General features: G+C 32.3%; 1 protein-coding gene across 1 annotated transcript; it reads left to right on the top strand.

Annotated features, from left to right (window-relative positions):
• Positions 1–12,410: 12,410 nt before the first annotated feature.
• On the top strand, positions 12,411–14,603 carry LOC131022125 (ATP synthase subunit delta', mitochondrial-like). The gene is made up of 2 exons (XM_057951535.1): positions 12,411–12,734; positions 14,073–14,603. Exons 1-2 carry the CDS (start codon positions 12,498–12,500, stop codon positions 14,415–14,417), a joined length of 582 nt encoding a protein of 193 aa, XP_057807518.1. The 5' UTR covers positions 12,411–12,497; the 3' UTR covers positions 14,418–14,603.
• Positions 14,604–17,288: the final 2,685 nt, after the last annotated feature.

The following is a 17,288-nucleotide window of genomic DNA, read 5'->3' as shown; positions in this document are numbered from 1 at the left end:
GCGCATGATCCCGTCATAACCAGTGGCTCCATGGGGATGTGCAGCTTTCCACAGTCGATAATAATGGGCGAGGAACTCTCCTAGGTCATCTCTCCAACAACGTGTGTAGGTTCGGTATTCCCTGAGGATACTTTCAGGACTTGGTCGCCTCGTCATTTGCTTTCTAGCGGTGCGTCGTGTTCTTGCCATCTTTGAAAGAATGACGTTCTATAATTAAACTCATAATAAGTTATTATAGCAGTAGGTTTCTAATTACTCTCATGTATTAACAACACAAGTCGTGATCATATCATAAGTAATATTGGTCTTAATCTCTGACTTATGCATAATTAATAATTCACAAGTCCTAGATCGTGCAGTCATAATCCCAATACTTACATATGTATTGAAATTTTAAGGGTTGAAAGAGATTCAACTCATTGCACAAATAGTAAATCATTCAATGCACTTTTGTCACTACGAGCTATATAATAAATAATTTATTGGGTAAGGCAATAGTTGATATGTTTGAACAATTCGAACTATGCCCGTATCATCATGAGTGACACGCTCCGTCATGTCTCTATCTTTATACATCCTCGAGTGACGCCTGATTTTCTTTCTTCTATTGTGTTTTTCATTTCAACTGTAATGAATGATAACTAAACTCATGTATATGTTTTGCTTCTATGTTCTTTGTAAGAGTGATCAAACGCATCTAAGTTCATCAAGGAATCTACTCAATCATATAGCATGAGATTTAAGCACTTGTACAAACATTTGAAAATACAATTTTCTCAACATTTAATAAATATTTACCTCTGTTTCTCTGTTGAGCAGGATGTTGTGATGAGGTGCTGAGCTTTTGTCAACTGACCTTTCTAACACTAGTATTCAGTAAAGAATAAATTTTGGGATAACTCTTGGGTTCAGAGCAACCGAACTGCTCTGATACCATTCTGTCACGACCAGACTTAACTAAGGATAGGTAAGCCGGGAAACCGTAACTAGGGAAGGGAAATTAGGAGAGGGGACAGAAAGGGGTGATAAATAATAATAAAGGAATTGAACTAAGATTTAGACATCATATGAGAAAAAGACACACATAAATAGATAAGAGCGAGTAATCGGTCAAGAGTATCCGATTTAAGTGTTTATACAATAACTTGATTTGACAATCCAACATAATAGGATAATATGCATCATAACTGAGTGTTCGCAGCGGAAATAGAACGTGATACATGTATGAAGACATGTATCGCCAAGAGTTTATTTAGTAAATATGACAAAGCTCCGCACGACACCCCTTCATCACTCATCACTGCTCAACCTGCACATTTAGAAATACATGCAGGGCTGAGTACAAAGTACTCAGTAGACATATGCCGAAAATCATATAGATACTTAATAACTGTAAATTGTCATGCCATTTCAACAGTATAGCCAGGGATTTTTACTTATAAAGGCCCAAGCATACTAAATTCATTTGTGATTCTAAAGTTCGACTGATCAGTCTAAGTTCTTTTGTATTCTATCATATCTGAAGCTGTGTGCCGGAGAGGTGGCCACCTTTCACGGACACTTGACCGGCCAACCCGCTCGATGACTCACGGCCCTGGGTGTACACTAGCCCAGGCAGGATAGCTATCAACTGCTCAGGACCCGAATTCGATTACATAACATGGCAAAGCCAATCAGATAGATATCATACTGAAATTTAAATATTTTATGGCAAGACAATACTTAAAATAACTTTCAGTTCAAGGATTTTGCAATGAAATAATTGTTCAACTGTAAATGAAACTCATTTGATATATATGAAAGTAATGCCTACCTGTTGTAGAGTTTCGTTACTAAGGCAGTGATTCTCCTGATAGCACCGACTCCCACACTTGACCTTTATTAGGAATATAAGGTAAGTCGTTTGGGAATCCTTAATGATGAGAATGCATGTTTACTATGAAGTCCTTATTAACCGAGAAATTATTATTCTAAGATAATAACTCGAGTAGTTTTATTAACAATCATAACTATGATTATATAACAAAACTAAATTAAAGACTTGACTAACGAGTTGGATTAATAACACATGTTAATAACAATCTAATTTAAGGAAATAATTAATAGACCCATTAATATGAGAAATGATTCCCTTAAATCAATAAATAACTCTCATCTAGATTAGTCCATAATAAAGACAATAAGTCTAATTAATGGAATAATCCATTCTAATTAAAAGCAATAAAATAAAATAGGGTTTCAATAATTAACTAATTAAAGGAACTAAGTAATTAATAAAACTTAGTCAAATTAACAATTAACAAGGCTTAATTAAAATAAATTAAAAGACCATAAATTAAATAAATGAAATCTGTTAGCCCATTTTTTTTAAAAAAAAACAAGCCCAATTTTCTGAAGCCTAAAAACGCAGCCCAATTTCAGTTTTTAAAATAAATTGCCCAAGATGAAGCTCAAAGTCTATATTAAAGTGTGGCCCAAGTTAAAAGTAAAGCCCTCTCTCTCTCTCTTATTTTTTTTTTAATCCTCACGTCTCTCTCTCTCTCTCACAATTTCAATCTCTCTCTCTCTCTGCAAGAAACACACACACACAGACGCGACTCATCTCTCTCCCTCTCCTCGTTTCTGCCGCCGCCGCCCGAGATCGGCGAAGATCCGGCGTGAGACGCCGGTGTTTAGAGCCGCTGCCGTCGTCTGGGGATCGCGGAGAGTCGCCGCGCGGGGCTGCTGCCGCTGCTTCAAATTAGCGGGTTAACCGCCCTGCTGGAGGAGCGCCGCTGCTGTTGGCTTGCCCGGAGTCGCCGCCAACTGCAGCTGCTGTTTCGCCGGAGTCGCAGCCTGGAGCTACTGCAGCTCGTCCGGTGGTCAGTGGCTCGCTGGAGGAGCGCCGCCGCCGGCCGCTGCTGTTGGCAGCAAGAGCCCGGCAGCCGCCTCTCCCGGAGCCGCCGTCGCCGTGAGTCGCAGAGCTCCGTCAATCCACCATCCTTTCTCTCTCGTTTTATCACTCACGATAGGTTCGTATATTTGAATAATTTTTCAGAAAACTCAACTGTAAAGACTTGATTTTGAAATGAAAACTTGGTTTTCTATATTCCTAGTGAGATACAAATTCTAATTCTGATTTCTTGTGAAAGCTTTGATGCGTATACAAATTCTGTAAACTGTAAACAAAATCATATGTGATCTCATTCTTGTTGAATTTCTGGATAATGCTATGTATGAAAAGGAAGAAAGTTGCGAGTAATACCTTCACCGAATCTTGTCAAAAGAAAACTCTGCGTTTAAGAATTTGCTTGTTTTAGAGCTGAAGTGTTTGGATGAATTTATAGATGGGTCTCTGCGACAATGAAATCTATGACTATGGAAAATTTTGTAGGAGTAGGTGAGTGATCGTCGGCTGATTTTGAAAATGTAGGATTTGCTGCGGCTAGATTGAAAATGTAAGATTTGCTGCGGCTAGATTGAAAATGTAAGATTTGCTGAAATCTTCACTTTAGAAAAAAAACATCTTCTGTAGTAATGGTGAGTTGGAGGGAAAGGTGGAATAGTGTAGGATTTTGATGTGACTATACATCTTGTTCTAATTTTTTCATAGTTCGTCTGTAGTAATTGTCCAGTTCTCGCTAATTAAATACTCGTCGTATAAATTAAACCCTTAACTTGAGATTTAATACATGAAAGTCGGAATTAATTCGCGACTTAATACTAAACACATATAGCGTGAAATAATAAAATTATTATGCATATGATCTCAAATTAAAATTCTAGCAATTTGATTTAAATAACACGATTTATAAAATCGGTTATAAATCTAAAATTCTAACATTATTGATTAAATCAATTAACTGGTAAAACAAAGTCTCAAACGTATAGTAAAACCAATAAATTTAATTATTGGTTTCATTCATGACTGAATATTAAATCGCAACTCTGTATCTCTTATACAGGTTTTTGCTGAAATAATATTATCTAGATAAAATTATCTCCATTAATAATTATATATGCACAAGAAATATAGTAATTATGCACATATTTAATTTAATATGTATTTAAAAGAGCGGGGCATCACAATTTAATACCATATCTAATCAATAATTCGTATTAGAAATAACTGTACCAAATATCAAAACCAGTAATTGAATTTGAATGCATATATAGGTGATTTTTTTAGCCGTTTCAACTATTACAATCGTGTATATAGTCATATAGATATATATATGGGTGTAATTAAGAATTAATTAGTACCCATTCCAAACCCACTTAGAAATAAACCCTTCTGCCCAAAATATTAGTAATTTTTTATTTTAAATTAGTTTATTACATAGGTATCTAGCCGTGGCAATGGCAATCTTTCTATTTTTCATTTTCTAATTTCAAGTATAAAATGACATACTTTTGGAAAACATAACCGAACATGTAACCCCTTGATTCGTAAAAAAATAAAAACAATAATAATAAAATAAAATAAAAAATCCAATTCGATTAGAATTCAAATGTGTTGGATACACAAAATACCCGCAAATTAAAAACTGCAGTTCCTAATTCCACCGAGAATAATCTAATTAACTCTCTCTTTTTTTTAATCACTAATTTAATCTAAATGTTTTCTTTTTATGTATGAATCAATCTAGAAAGCCCATTGTGGGTGTTGGCCCATTTCTCATTTATTGCTCAGGCCCAGCCCAAGCCCACTACTCTCTCCTGATATACCCCCACCCCGAGTTCTCACTCTCTCTTATTTCGCTCTGCGCCGCTCTCTCTCAAACCCTAAGTCCCTCTCTCTCCCTGACTCTCCATCTCCTCCGCCGCTCCACCGCCCACCTCCTTGGTTTCTTCATCACCATTATGGCACTCCTCTCTTTACCGTTGTCCAGCTACACCTTCCCCTTCTTTTTTAAACCTTGATGCTCATTCAACCAGGGATAACGAATTATCAAAAGCAAGAAGGGCTCTGCTATTCCTTTCAGTGTGTTGTTCTCTTGATAATTCGGGATTCCCTGTGTGAGTGGTGGTATCACCGGGCCTTCCAGTCCATCGGAGCCCTGTTTGGTGGTTACCTGAGTTGCTCTTAAAGTCATCGGAGGCCTAAACTTTGGCTCCTGCTGTTGGTGACTTGTCTGCGCTGATATCTGTGAAGCCACTCCACATTCATTTCCTGTTGGCCGTGATTGTACAGCTGCCGGAAGGGCTAGCCGAGTACAGGGGAAAATCTGAGCCCCACAGTGTCCCAAGGACACTTTTTCCCCTCTCTGATCTCTCTTGACTCTTTCTTTAACTCTTCTTTTTCTTGTTGTTACTTCTTACTTGATCTCTGTCTCATTTTGCAGATCTGAAAAGCAAGCTAAGGAAGAAGGAAGGAAAGTAAAGGAAAGTCGTAGATCCGCGTGCTTGAGCACGAGTGGGGAAGACAGGAGGTTCAGGAACCAAGCGGTGAACCCTGGCTATGCGAAGATACCCAACACCCATGAAATATATATATATATAGGGGGCGGTTATTCAATAAACCACCCTTATTTTAAGAATTACGAACCAGCAAAAATGCATGAATTTTATGTATAACACGCATGAATAAACTGTATAAAGGCATGAATTGCGAAAAATAATTTTTTGCTACCTTTGGGATTCGAACTCAGGACCATGAATTTATCCAACAAGGTGATGAATCAACCGTAGATCTTGATGATCTAAGGACTGAAAATGGTTCCTAATTTATATTTTAAGAAGCGTTCTTATTTTAGCCTTCCCCTATATATATATATATATATATATATATATATATAGGGTTGGGCAAGGGTGAAAACACCCTTTTTGTAAAAACTAAAAACGGCTGAATTCTATGTAGAACACGTATGAATTAGTTGTGTAACTGTATGAATTCAGCCAATTCATACGTGTTCTACATAGAATTCAGGACCTTTCGCAATTCATACAGTTACATAGCTAATTCATACGTGTTCTACATAGAATTCAGCCATTTTTAGTTTTTACAAAAAGATGTGTTTTTATTATAGCCCACCTCTATATATATATATATATATATATATTTTGCAGAATAAGTATATGAGAAGTTAAGTGCAAACTAGTACATGGCAAAAGTTTAATAAGTTTGACTTGGTTGGGCAACTTTGGCTTTTGGAAAGTAAGCTGCTTAGAATATATTGAAGGCTGCATATTGCAGCCTCATCCTAAAAGTTATCTAAATATATACCAAAAAAAATCATACTAATCTAAATCTTTGATCCTTTGCCCAAAATTTGAGCTATTGTTTTGTACAATTAATGATTTTTTATGCGACATGTGAACCTTGTTGTCGGCTGTCCAAGCTAATTAAGTAATGCATCAAGTAACAACATTTTTAATTATTAATCTCTCCGTCTCATAAAAATATGCATAATTTTTCTTTTCGTTCGTCCCATAAAAAGATGCATAGCTTATTTATAATAATAATAATCCCACTAAACACCACAATCCAATGTGAGATCCTTTCTCCACTCACACTACACTTTACAAAATTTCTTAGAATTCGTGTCGTCCCATACTATACATGTTTTTATGGGACGGAGGGAGTATAATAAACTGCGCGTGGTAGGTACTCTCACAATATTTTTTTTTCATTGAAATTATTCTTTACTCAGTTTAATTAAGGCTAAAAAGATGGTTCTAACTTTTTTTTTTTTTTTATCAAGAAATATTGGAGTTTAAAGGGCTAACCATCTTCTTTATTGTACTTGTAGGTTTTATAATAAATATATGTTCTTTTGCTTTTTGAGATATTTTTCTTGTGTATAATAACACACCAAATACTATCATTTTATGCTAATAAGATATGGTGTATCGAGCTAGAAAATAATTGCTCACACTCTTGATTTTGGTTAATTGTTAGCTATGAGGTAGATACATAAGGTAGGGTGGCCCTCTATAATTTTTGACGGCTTAAAAACCCCAATATTTTTCTGAAATTCTTTAAGAAACTAATTTGATTTTATAATATTGAATCCGTTGGCTTAAATCTGATCTAACCAATCAGGTTATTTAAAATATTAAGTTTGATAATTCATTTTCTTTATATAGTTTGATTTTTTTTATCTCATTAGTATGTAGTTTTTCGGCTTCCGTAGATGCATTTTCTAAATTGATTCTTAATCATGTCGTTTCATTTTAGAAGTTTGTGTGTCAAATCTCAAAAGGTTAGTTAATTAATTATATTATTATTTCATAGTATTTTATTACACGTATTGACGTATATATACATATAATTAATTGTATATATACTCCGACATAGATCGTCCACTATGGATTAAAATGAGTAGTGTAGAAATAGAGAAAAAATAAATTATAATAGTTTTATGTTAACAAATAATTGTACATTATCCAAGACCAACAAATCACATTTGTGATCATTTTTAGAGCTCAGAAAACATAAAGATGTCACACGCATGCCAACATGGATGAAATGACCTTGTTTCACATTTGAGATGAATACACAAATTATAGGCACATAATATGATTTGAGATGATCAATACATAAGTTATAATCTGATAATACAATATTGTGACAGTTTCAATTAAATAATAGTAATAAAAAAATTGGGTTAAATTGTCACAAACCCATTGGGAGTCACAAATTTGGTTCATTGAACTTGAATAATTTTAGACCTTTCTATTAACATAAAAGTTATTTACCATTGGGAGTTTTTTTTTTTTTTTTTTTTTTTAACGTAACATATTCGAGGCGGACTCCAAAATTCTAAAAAGTGGTGCGACCACGAAATAAATAAATTTGGTAGGAATTGACAGACTATAGTCCTGTTGCAGCATTTAATTAGAAAGAGTATATATTATATAATTCAATCGTGTAAATAAGTGCACGCCCTGCGCAAGGTAGTTAACCCCCATTACTCCCCCCCCCCCCCCCCCCCCTCATCACCTCCTCAATTATGTATAAATAATTGTACTCATAATATGTAGATAGAATATTAATTATAACTTAGTGCATGATAACCTATTCATTAATTTATGACTCAAAGGTTCATTTATTTTATTTTTTTTTAAAAAGAACATATTTGTATGCTTATAGTTTTAATGTTTGTTCCAAAATGTTATTGCGCATACACTTTTCTTTGTTTATGTATTTTTATATTTATTGTAGAGATGTTTACTTTTAACGAACTTGTTTAAGTCGCTAGAATTGTCGGTTGAAGTTGGTGTTTACTTATTAGTTTTAAAATACACACATTTAGGTGGATTTTTAGTTTTATACACTAATTATATTATTGCTAAAGAAAATATATACTAACTTAAAAATCCTTGTAATTTTATTATGATTGAAAATTTTGTCTAGAATTGATCCAATGTAGTAGTATCAGTCTAATGACATAAATCGAGTGAGTTGGCTTTGATGTGGCCCTGCTCCAATCGAAACGACGTAGTTTAGGTTATGAAAATTTGTGTCACTGTGTTGCAACACCAATTTTAATTTGTGTGAAAGATTCAATTGTGATAAAAATTTATGTGTTTTTTTACATATTCTAAAATTAGTGTACAAAATTAAAAATCAGTCAAAATCGATGTATTTTAATATCAATAACTCTTGTAATAATAATATAATAAATGCACAAAGTTTTATTGAAATACATATATAATTTTGATTGTGGTGTACTCGTGTAGTTTAAACTTGGAACCACGGTTTAGTAGAAAATTTATGAGTTGATCTCACGTGAAATCAAGTGTATGAAAGAGACGGATGGGATCGGATCAGTTTAATAAAGAATGTTTGATAACAGAGAAAATGCATCCTTGGTCCATTGCAACAAATTTGTAACTCTATTTTTAGAATTTACCGAGAACATTATCAAAACTTTATTTTCATTATATATAGAGAGATATTTGTTTTCTCTCAAAAAGAATAATAAAAAATAATAATAGAGAGAGATATTTTGTCTCTTCGTTTATCAATTTTAGAGCTAATTTCGTTCTTTAATACTAGTATTTAATTTAATTTTTAGTCTAATCTATCACTGATGATAGATTAAATATAGTACTAATATACAATTGTAGGGATTCACGAAAACAATATAGAAATTTAGATGAATTATTTTTTCATGCGTTTTATTTTTTTGAGAAGGGGAAAGGTGGGGTTCAAACCCAAAATCTCTTTATTTATTTATATTTTTTTATTATCTGAATATTCTCGAAGCAACCCTTTTCGCAGTCTATTGAACTCAACAAATCGAGTAGAATTTTAGATTTGAAAACAAAATATATCTTTTAATTCAATGCCATGAGTAATGATATTGATAAATTTAGGGGTAAATATCACTTTAAACCCCAAATTATTTTCGCACTATCAATTATATCCTGAACTATCGAAAATAATTTTTTAAACCTTGAACTATCAATTTTGTATCAATTGTACCATTCGTTCATTTTTTCTAGCTTCAAAAATTTGATATGGCTCACTGGATACTACGATGTATTTAGAATCATTCTTTTTTTGACCTGTATTATATAAAACGACGTGATTATATGCATTAGTCATTAAAAATTCAAAGGATGAAAAATGGATAAAGGATACAATTGATACAAAATTGATAGTTCAATGTTTAAAAAATTATTTTCAGTAATTCATAATATAATTGATAGTGTAAAAATAGTTTGGGGTTTAAAATTATATTTATCCTAAATTTAGTTATTTTTGTATCTTGCATCAATATAGAATATTAGAAGCATAGAGCAATGTTGTACTATAATATTATATCACAAAAATCCATAAACATAAGCACGCACACTGTCTATGTAATGATATTGCTTGAATGCTTATGCAACAAGTCTAGCATGCTATGACACCTGCACCAAACATTCCTCGATTTAAATAATCTTGCACTTGTTTTTTCAAATAATAATATTCATTTACATTAGTTATTACTTATATAAATTAATTATGGCTCGTCAAAGCATGCTGTAATGTAGGTTTTTGTTGCAGCATCTTAAAACAATCAGGGCTTATTATTTATAGAGAAATATAGTATATGGTTTCACATTGATTTTGATGTTTCTCTTTCCATGGATCAAATTGAGTCCAGCTAAATATATATTAATGATTCTAATAATTCTACACTACAAACAATGTGGCCCCACACACTTTTACACATTTTTACACTACAATCTTATTCTCCTTAAATCTCGTACCGAAAAGAAGCGCACCGCTTTCGCTGGGACGGGAGGAGTATTATTTATTATTTAATTTAAAACCTTATATTATAAATTTATCTATATTGATAATCTAATTTTATCTAGTATCTAGGGTTGTCTAATTGGTTATGGGGTTTTGGATAATCCGTTAATCGAACCGAAATTCTCGGGTTTGGGTATCCAATAACCGAATTTTTTGGTTATCGGTTCAGTTTCGGGTATCATTTTTAGAAAAATTTCGGGTATCGGTTAACCCAATAACTGAAATAACCGAAAATTATTTAATATATATTTTATATACATTTTAATTATTAATTCATTAATTTATTTATTTTTAAATAAAAAAATCGATTCTTAGGTAAAATAAAATTATGATATAATTAAAATATAAGAATGAGCTTTAGTCTAGTGGATAAGTTGCTTTGTGTATTTTCTAGAGACTATGGTTCAAATCCTTTATTTAGCAAATTATTTGAATTTTAATTTTTTAAATGGGTGTTTCGGATACCCAAACAACCGAATCGGGTAACCGAACACCTAAAACGGTTCGGGAACGGTTAGTGAAATATGGCATTATTTGAATTTGAATTTTTTAAGTGGGTGTTTCGGATACCCAAACAACCGAATCGGGTAACCGAACACCTAAAACGGTTCGGGAACGATAAGTGAAATATGGCAATTTCGGGTTCGGGTAACCGAAAATTTGGGCCTACTGGTATCATAGAATTTAATATCCCCACGCATTGCGTGGGTGGTATCCTAAACTAAAATAAATACAATCTAATTAAATCTACAATTTAAGACAATATGTCCAATTAATGATTTAATTAATTCAATCTGAATTAATACTCAATTTGGGCTAAAGATTAATTATAATACGGCCCAAAACTAATTAATATAATCCAGCCCAATGATTCATTTTAATAATATAAATCTGGCCCAAAATAATTAAAATGGACAGATTTTTAATTAAATAAAGGCTCAAAGTAGCACTATCAATCTTAGTCCAACCTAAATTAAATAGAAGATAAACTGGGCCCAAGTAAAAAAGAAGCCCACCTAAATTAAGTGGAAGATAAACTAGGCCCAAGTAAAAAAAGAGCCAAGCCAAATAACAATAAGAGCCCAATGATTTAAGCTCAATTCATTTAATTAGTTTATTCTTTTGGCCCAAAAATAAGCCTAATTTCAGACCAACCCATCTCTCTCTCTCTCTCTTTCACTCACGGTCTCTCTCTGCTTCTCTCAAATCAAAACACAGCGCGCGCACACACGGCGCGCATACACTCATCTCTCTCCATCTCCGGCAGTCCGCCGTCGTGAGCCGCCGCCGAATTTTTGTGAGGGAAACAGACTGAAATAACAATGTTGTGAAATAGTAACAAAATTTATTACTCACTAGGATTCAAGTTATAACTCAATTGATTTAAGGGGTGGAATTAAAAGTACCCATCCCCATAATATGTCTATGAAAAATACCCAGCCCCTTACTAGGGGGTGGGTATTTTTCATAGACATATTATGGGGTGGGTATTTTTATATATATACACTTGATTTAATTTAGATAGCATAATTTATGAAATTGATTATTAATATAAAAATATATAGTAAAGTTGCAAATCGATAATACGGTGTAATAGGACAATTTTACCCAAATCCAACATGAATGATCAAAGATTTGCTATTTTTCACTACGATATTAGATTAGATTTGGCCAAAACTGCTTAGAATTAATTTTAAATTTATGTATTTTTTTTTGTCACAAAATGAAAATGATATAAATCATAAAATTTATAAATTTTAAGTATTTTGTGACAATGACCTTAATTTATTACTGATATGAGTTTTGGCAAATAAAATCACGAACTATTTTGAATTTATAATTTTAACATGATTTTTAAAGTGTGACAAATTAAATTACCATCCTTTTAATTTACAATTACGTCCCCCTCCCCCCCCCTCCCCATTTTTTTCGATGGTCCGATGGTTGAGTTGGAATTTACATTGATTAAATCGCCAGGTAATATTCATATTACAATGTTATTTTCTATAAAAATTGTTGAAGATTAAAAATTATGTTATAAATATTGGATACATTCTTTTTATAAATTAAAAAAAATTAAAATTATACGAAACACGTTATTTCAGTCTAAATCACGATAAAATTACAAATTGAAAATAGTTCGTGATTTTATTTGAGAAGACCTTTTACTTATAACCATAAACACAATTAAAGTTTTCGAGCGATTAAACGCTAGTTTCAAGTAAATGATTATGCGTTGCACTAGACATATCTCGGCCATTCAGCCATGTTCCGCCGTGGCGCCGCCCGCCTACTTCTGCACCGCCGCCGCCTCTCCACTACCGATGTTCGAACGGTGCCGGCAGCGGATGACCTATTCGCGGCGGCTTGGAGAAGAATAGCGCCTAACGTCGACTTGCCCGAGACTCCACTGGCCTTCCGGCAACCGTCCACCACTTCCGCAGCCTCAAAGCTGACCATCAACTTCAATTCGCGCTACTCCTCGCGCTTCTCCAATAAACAGGTCTCATCTTCCCTCCACTTCCGCTTAATCCGCTGCAAATTAATTGCTTCCTAATTTCTTTTGATTTTGAATTTTCTTCCTCTTTTATATTTATTGTCTAGTAACCTACAAATTCAGCACTTAGGTATTTGGATTTTCCATTAGTTATCTTTTTTTTGCTTTGGATTAGTTACATGTAGACCACAGATTTGACATTGATTGAATTCCTCTTTCTGATTTGCTAATTTTTGGATGTTGAAGAAGCCCTAATTTTCGAAAACCGTATTGCTGCATCTAGCATACAAGTTACACTCTTCCAGAAGCCATTTAGTGAAATTTGGAACTAGCTACTGTCATCCATCTAGATCAAGAGTTCACGTGAAAACGTCGGCCACCATCTCCATCATCTTTGAAGCCATTCAATTCTCCATAAATTTTGGTCAGGGAAATGCCATTGATTTTTAAAAGATTAATGAAAAGGGAGGGACCTTCAAATCAATTCATATAAGTAGGAGTATTCAATTTGTGGTTTTCACTCTTTCATACATCCATTGTACTTGATCTATATATAGAATGAGGGACTTTAATCCTCAACTTCTGCCTTATCCTGTCACTTTTATTGCAACCACAATGCCCCATTTAGTGCCAGTTGAATGCAATGGGATTAGTTGCTAATATTTACGCGAAGTAGCAGTCTAGTTAGATGTTTGTGTAAATCTGCCAGATTCATCTGATTGTGGAAAATTGTGAAAACATCGCTGTCGTGTAGAATATAAAAAAACTGTTGTTGTTTGCTAAACTTTCAATTTATTGTTAACTTGATGATATCCATGTATTAGTATTAATTGCTGAAATACCTTGCAGTCTTTTTTTAGGAGCGGTAGATTGTGAAAATTTCTGTACGAAGATTGTATGCAACCAGAGTAAATCACTTAGCACAGTGGTAGAATTGATTCTTGATGGATTAAATATTTGATATGGGACGTGGGGTTTCTTTCCCAATTGAAAATCACACTTCGATAGGGTAGAGATAGTTTCCGTTCTTGATGAGAAGAAACGATGTTTCAACGTGGATGCTACATGTAAATGGTGGTTGATGTTTGTATGATCTCAAATTGCAGCAGTAATGGTGAAGTAACTTGTGTTCGGATTAATTAGTAGATTATTGTTAGGCTTTGCTAGATGATGAAATTTTACTTGAGGGCGGGGGACAGATTCTGCGAACTCTAAACAATCGCATATCCTTTTGCCCAAACTCTGCCTTGGCAGTTGTCATTATGGCATGCATTTTCCACGTTCCTCTGTCTTTTTTAACGTTCGTTTACCTGCCCGTCTTGCCTGCTGACTTGCTCACTTCAGGTGGACATGGTGGTAGCACCTGGCGTGGCGGGGCAGATAGGTATTCTACCCGGACATGTAGCATCAATATCGGAGCTGAAACCTGGCCTCCTCTCCATACACGAGGATGGTGAAGTGATGAAGTACTTCATTAGCAGTGGATTTGCGTTTGTCCATTCAAATTCTGTTATTGAAATCTTCGCTGTGGAGGCTGTCACGATAAAGCAAATCGACCCCGCCTCTGTCCAGAAGGGTCTTGCAGAGTTCACTCAGAAACTGAGCATGGCCTCAACAGATGCAGAGAAAGCTGAAGCCCAAATCGCGCTCGACGTTCTAACTTCTCTCGATTCTTCCCTCGCAGGATAGTCCATTGTTTACTGATTCTCTCTTGAGTGTTAGTCATTTTGAGATCCTTCTACATTGGAAAGTTTCCATTGTCTTGTTTTTTTGTAGCTTTGAATTCTGTGGAAGATTACTAATAACTCGGATTGTATTATTACATGTAAATTCCATATAGGCAAAATAATATACGTAGTCTTTGTTTTTGGTTTTTGTTTTGAGTTATAATAAATGTAATTCTTTTTTTCTTTTTCTTTTTTTGAGAATAATGTAATTGTTTTTTTCTCTATTTGCGAAAAGGGAAAAAGGAAAAAAGGTAAGTAAAAGTGAAGACGACTAGCACTGCTCGTTGATTTGAGGAACTGGAATTACTGATTTTTTGTTTTGATGGATTTCTTTTTCATTATACCTAAAAGGTTTTTCTCTTTTCTGTGATTGGTTGGTGGGAAAGTTTGGCTTGGCTCGAAGAAAAGGAAATTGGCCAAACAAAAATAAATAAAATAATTGGGGTGAACAAATAGAAAGAATTATGTAAAGTATTCAACGTCTACTTTAGAATAGTGTCCAAATTGTGGTGTTAAAACTCACTCTTGCGCGTTGTTATTTGTTCATAAAATTAGTTTTATATTAATAAGTAATTTTCCTCATATAAATAATATAATTTGAACCTTTTATAATGGTATTTCATTTATTTGCATTCTTTAACGAAATCGGTGTTAATTGGTTAGATATCTTTGATATTCCACTCATGATAGTATATAATGAATTAAGATTCTTCATCACTATTAAATTCATACAAAATCGTGTGTTACTTAGATCCTTCTCATATTTGTCCCACTTCTATACTCAACCTACTTTTAAATATGTCTGGACAAAATATGGTTAAATAATTTTAAAAATAAATTTATTTAAATTTTTTGGTTCAAAATAAAAAAATAGTTAGTTTTATTATTTTCTCCATATTGTAATTTTTTAATAACCTTTTAATTTTTTATTATTTTTAAAGTACAAAAACTACAAAAAAAATAATTAAAATTGAAAATTTGTTAAAAAAATATAATGTGAGGAAAACAATAAACGTAACTAAATTCTTTTTAAATTTGAACCAATTTTTTTTAAATAAATCAATTTTTTAAAGTATTTAATCTTTTTTTGCTCGGACAATTTTATAAAAAAAAATACTCCCTCCGTCCTACTAAAAATGACCTGTATTCCATTTCGGATCGTCCCACTTAAGTGGCCTATTTCCACAAATGGCAAAATTTAACCCTTTAAAAAAGTACTAGTGTATAACCCGTCGAAATTCGACGGGATTTTAAATTATAATTTAAACTATTTATATTATTTTTGTATAATATAATTAATTCTTAATTATTTAGTTTGATGTAATAGAATTTACATTATATTAATCTTAATTATATTTGTCAATTAAATGTTAACTTTTTGTTAGAATAGTAAAAATACCCGTTTATATAATTTTTGTACATTTTTAATATATTGATGGATAAGAATTAATTTAAGATCTCTTTTTTCATCTAAGCATCATCTCATCTCATGATCACCAAGAACTCGAAAGACGATATCTGACTTTTGAGCATTATCTCGTCTAGACCCTAAAATACTATGCCTGAATGCGTCAATTGTTTGAACATCACTATTTGATGCTTTAAATATCATAATTCACTTCTAAACATCATTTTCATTATGAGCTTGAAAGACGAGGGCTGACTTGTGAGATTATATAATCTGAAGCTTGTGAGATTATAACTAACTTCTAAATATCATCTTGTATAGAGCTTAAAAAATCACCACTTGTGCATCATCTTATTTAGAGCTTAAAATATCATAACTGAGTTTCAAGCATCATTTCGTTTGGAGTTTGAAAGAATAAAACTGATTCGTGAGAATCATCTTACTTGAAGTTTGAAAGACTATAACTAAGTTGTGAGAATCATCTCGTCTAAGGCTTGAGAAAATTGATGTGATATTCAAATTATATCATATCAATTTATTTAGTATTTCAATTGGTAAATTTTCATAAAAAATCAATCTTCATGAAAAATTTATGCAAAATATCTTATTTCATGACCAAATTAAAATGAAGAAATAATTTATTTAATCACAAGTATTTATTTTTTAAAAAATTAAATAATTTTTTATTCAACTAAATAAATTTGATCAACTTTTATTACAATTTAAATTGTATTAATCTCAATCACTTCACCAATTAAATGTGGGTTTTTGATTTGGAGAGTAAGAACATCCTTCAATATAGATTTTATTTTGGTGAAATCTCATAAAAAAATCAATGTTCGATGAGAAGATTTAGATAAATAAGAATGAATAAATATGAAAATGTTTAGAGAATTAGGATAAATAAAAATGCAAAAATATGGTGATGCCACACAGGAGTATTCCATTTTCCTATTAGATATGTGATGATTTTAATACTTATTCTCGTCCTAAACCCATATAATAATATCAACTAATTTCTCGAATTTGTTTAAATTTATAAAATATGTATATAAACAAATAAAATATCAAACAATAATTAGTTAATAATCTCGATAAAATTTCAAACAATAAGAACCTATTTATTTCAAATATATTTAAATATATTTTTATTATTTTTTCAAAGTTAAGTATTTTTTTTATTTAGATTTATAATGGTAAAGTTTAATAATCATTTTATTTAAATTGTGAATTGTGAGATTTAATATAGATTCAATATATATGAGCATGTCTTAGATCAATTCGAGAATGATAATTTATTTGAAATTATTTTTCATGACCAAATTTAATTGAAGAATCTATTTATTTTAAATGCATCTGAAAAGTATCCTTTTATTTATGTTTTTTTTTATGGTGAAGTTCAATAAAGATCAATGTGCAATGATA

The sequence above is a fragment of the Salvia miltiorrhiza genome, chromosome 4, assembly GCF_028751815.1.
Source record: "Salvia miltiorrhiza cultivar Shanhuang (shh) chromosome 4, IMPLAD_Smil_shh, whole genome shotgun sequence".
In the NCBI taxonomy this organism is placed as follows: Eukaryota; Viridiplantae; Streptophyta; class Magnoliopsida; order Lamiales; family Lamiaceae; genus Salvia; species Salvia miltiorrhiza.
This window is presented reverse-complemented; position numbering and strand designations above follow the sequence as displayed.